The 1,942-nt window shown below is 38.9% G+C and overlaps 1 protein-coding gene across 1 annotated transcript in view; it reads right to left on the reverse strand.

Moving 5' to 3' along the window:
* Nucleotides 1–1,942, reverse strand: part of LOC101571996 (probable E3 ubiquitin-protein ligase HERC6) — a gene marked incomplete at its 5' end in the record, with an annotated part of 82,130 nt that overhangs the window by 37,013 nt on the left and 43,175 nt on the right. Inside the window, 1 exon segment of the mRNA XM_023706840.1 lies at nucleotides 471–660. Within this exon segment, the coding sequence (XP_023562608.1) occupies nucleotides 471–660 (190 nt within the window).

Here is a 1,942-nt window from a genome sequence, read left to right on the forward strand (position 1 = left end):
TTTAACATTTGGTTTTCATCACCTGTGGTGAACACATTTAAAGTTTCAAAACAACATAGCAAAAAGTTTTAAAATATGGGTTTATCTTGGCTGCATACTGTATCATACTCTAATGTCAAACCACAAGTGTGGTGACATGCAGTAACTTCAGCTTCTTGGGAACTGAAGGCAAAGGGGCTCTTAAAAAAAAAAAGGTAAAGGGGCTCTTGAACCTGAGTTTGAGAGCAACTTGAGCAACAAATGAGAACTAGTCAAAAGAAACCAACCAAACAAAAAACACCCTTTTTAGGCTCTAAGAGCCACACTTACTCTGCATTATAATATTAATACTTATAATAGATTTAGGTTGATTTTTTAAGTAATTCATATACTGAAATATATGCATTTTGGAAACTTTTGTCAAAATTTGCTGTAACTTCTATTTCAGACAGTGACTAATGATTATGCAGATAAGGTGATATAAAACTTACTCAGGATTTCTAAAGATTTTTCATTCATTTTATTAATAGCTTGTGCAAATGGAATCACCAGGCTCCTGCCGTTCTTAGAATCATGCATCACAGGACACTCTGGCAGTAGGAGGAAAACTGCTAGAGCTTCTTGGTGTGCAGAATGCCATGGAAGAGCTGCAAGGAGATTATCCTGCAGACATTCAGTTACCTGGGGTTGAAACAGGATAAGGGAAAAAGCACAGGCTGTATTAGCTGCAGAGTACTGTGAGAAGCAAGTTATGAGACCAAGAATTTCATTCCGCTATGTTACAATTGGAATAATCATTTAGTTTTTCTGAAACCTATTTGTGAAACCCATCATCCCTCATATCCAAGATGGCCCTACGGTAGCATTGGGGAGAGCCATCCTCACCACTTTCCATCAGGAGGCACGAATGAAAGTGAAATCACGTGTGCATGAATATACTGAGTGGGGCATTTTCAAAACAATTATAACCCCTCACAAAAGCAACAGTATAACTGGCCATAGTGCTATGTGTCTCTACTCCCAGCTTCTAAGGAAGCAAGGCAGGAAGATTGCTTGAGCTCCTAAAGTCAAGAGCAGTCCAGCAATATAAAACACCACATCTCAAAAGAAAATGGAAAAAGAGGGGCCAGTGAAATAGCTCAGTGGTGTAAAGCACCTGTTTAGGCAAGCTTAGGCAAGCAGTTCGATCCCTGGCACCACATGCATGTCAGCCCCACCCCTACAGCAGGTTGAGTCAGCTTAAAATAAAGGAAAAAGAAAAAAAAATTAATAGACAAAATTGTATATAGCTCATATCAACATTCCTTTTTCTGGCAAGAGAAGCTATTACCCTCTCCCCATACAAAATCCATTTCTGCTCTTATGTTTTTTCTCATTTATCAGTCAAAATTTTTCAGATCAAAATAGCTTTGTAGTGGGCCAGCAAGATAGCTCAGCAGACTACACTCCTGCTTAGGCAAGCACAAAGACCGGGATTCAATCCCCTGCACCACATGCTGCTCCAGTCCTGCCCTCCAGGCACACTGAGCTAGCCACTGAGACCACCAGGCATGGTTGTACACACTTGTAATCCCAGTGCTGAGGAGGCTGAAGAAAGGAGGATCAGTTAAAAAAAAAATTGTATTTTTATAGTTTATTTATAGAAGTAAACTTGCAAAGTAGAATGCATACAAAAACATACTAGTGGGAATAATCTATATCGCAATCTGTATATTTCCATATCCACTGAATGTTCACCATATGTCAGGTTAATATCATTTAACTTTATTCAGTCTTACTTATAATTACATATGGCAGGTTTTCCTTACCCTTTTTATTTGAAAACTTTGTTTTATAGGGGAAGGAGAGGCTGAGTTGTAAAAAGGTAGAACAAAGAAGTCATTCAATTAGTGACACATTGCTGCTGTGACACTGAGACCCGCACTCAGATTGGTCTGACTGAAAATTTCACATGGTAGGGACA

This window comes from Octodon degus, unplaced genomic scaffold (assembly GCF_000260255.1).
Source record: "Octodon degus isolate 3935 unplaced genomic scaffold, OctDeg1.0 scaffold00272, whole genome shotgun sequence".
Taxonomy (NCBI): domain Eukaryota; kingdom Metazoa; phylum Chordata; class Mammalia; order Rodentia; family Octodontidae; genus Octodon; species Octodon degus.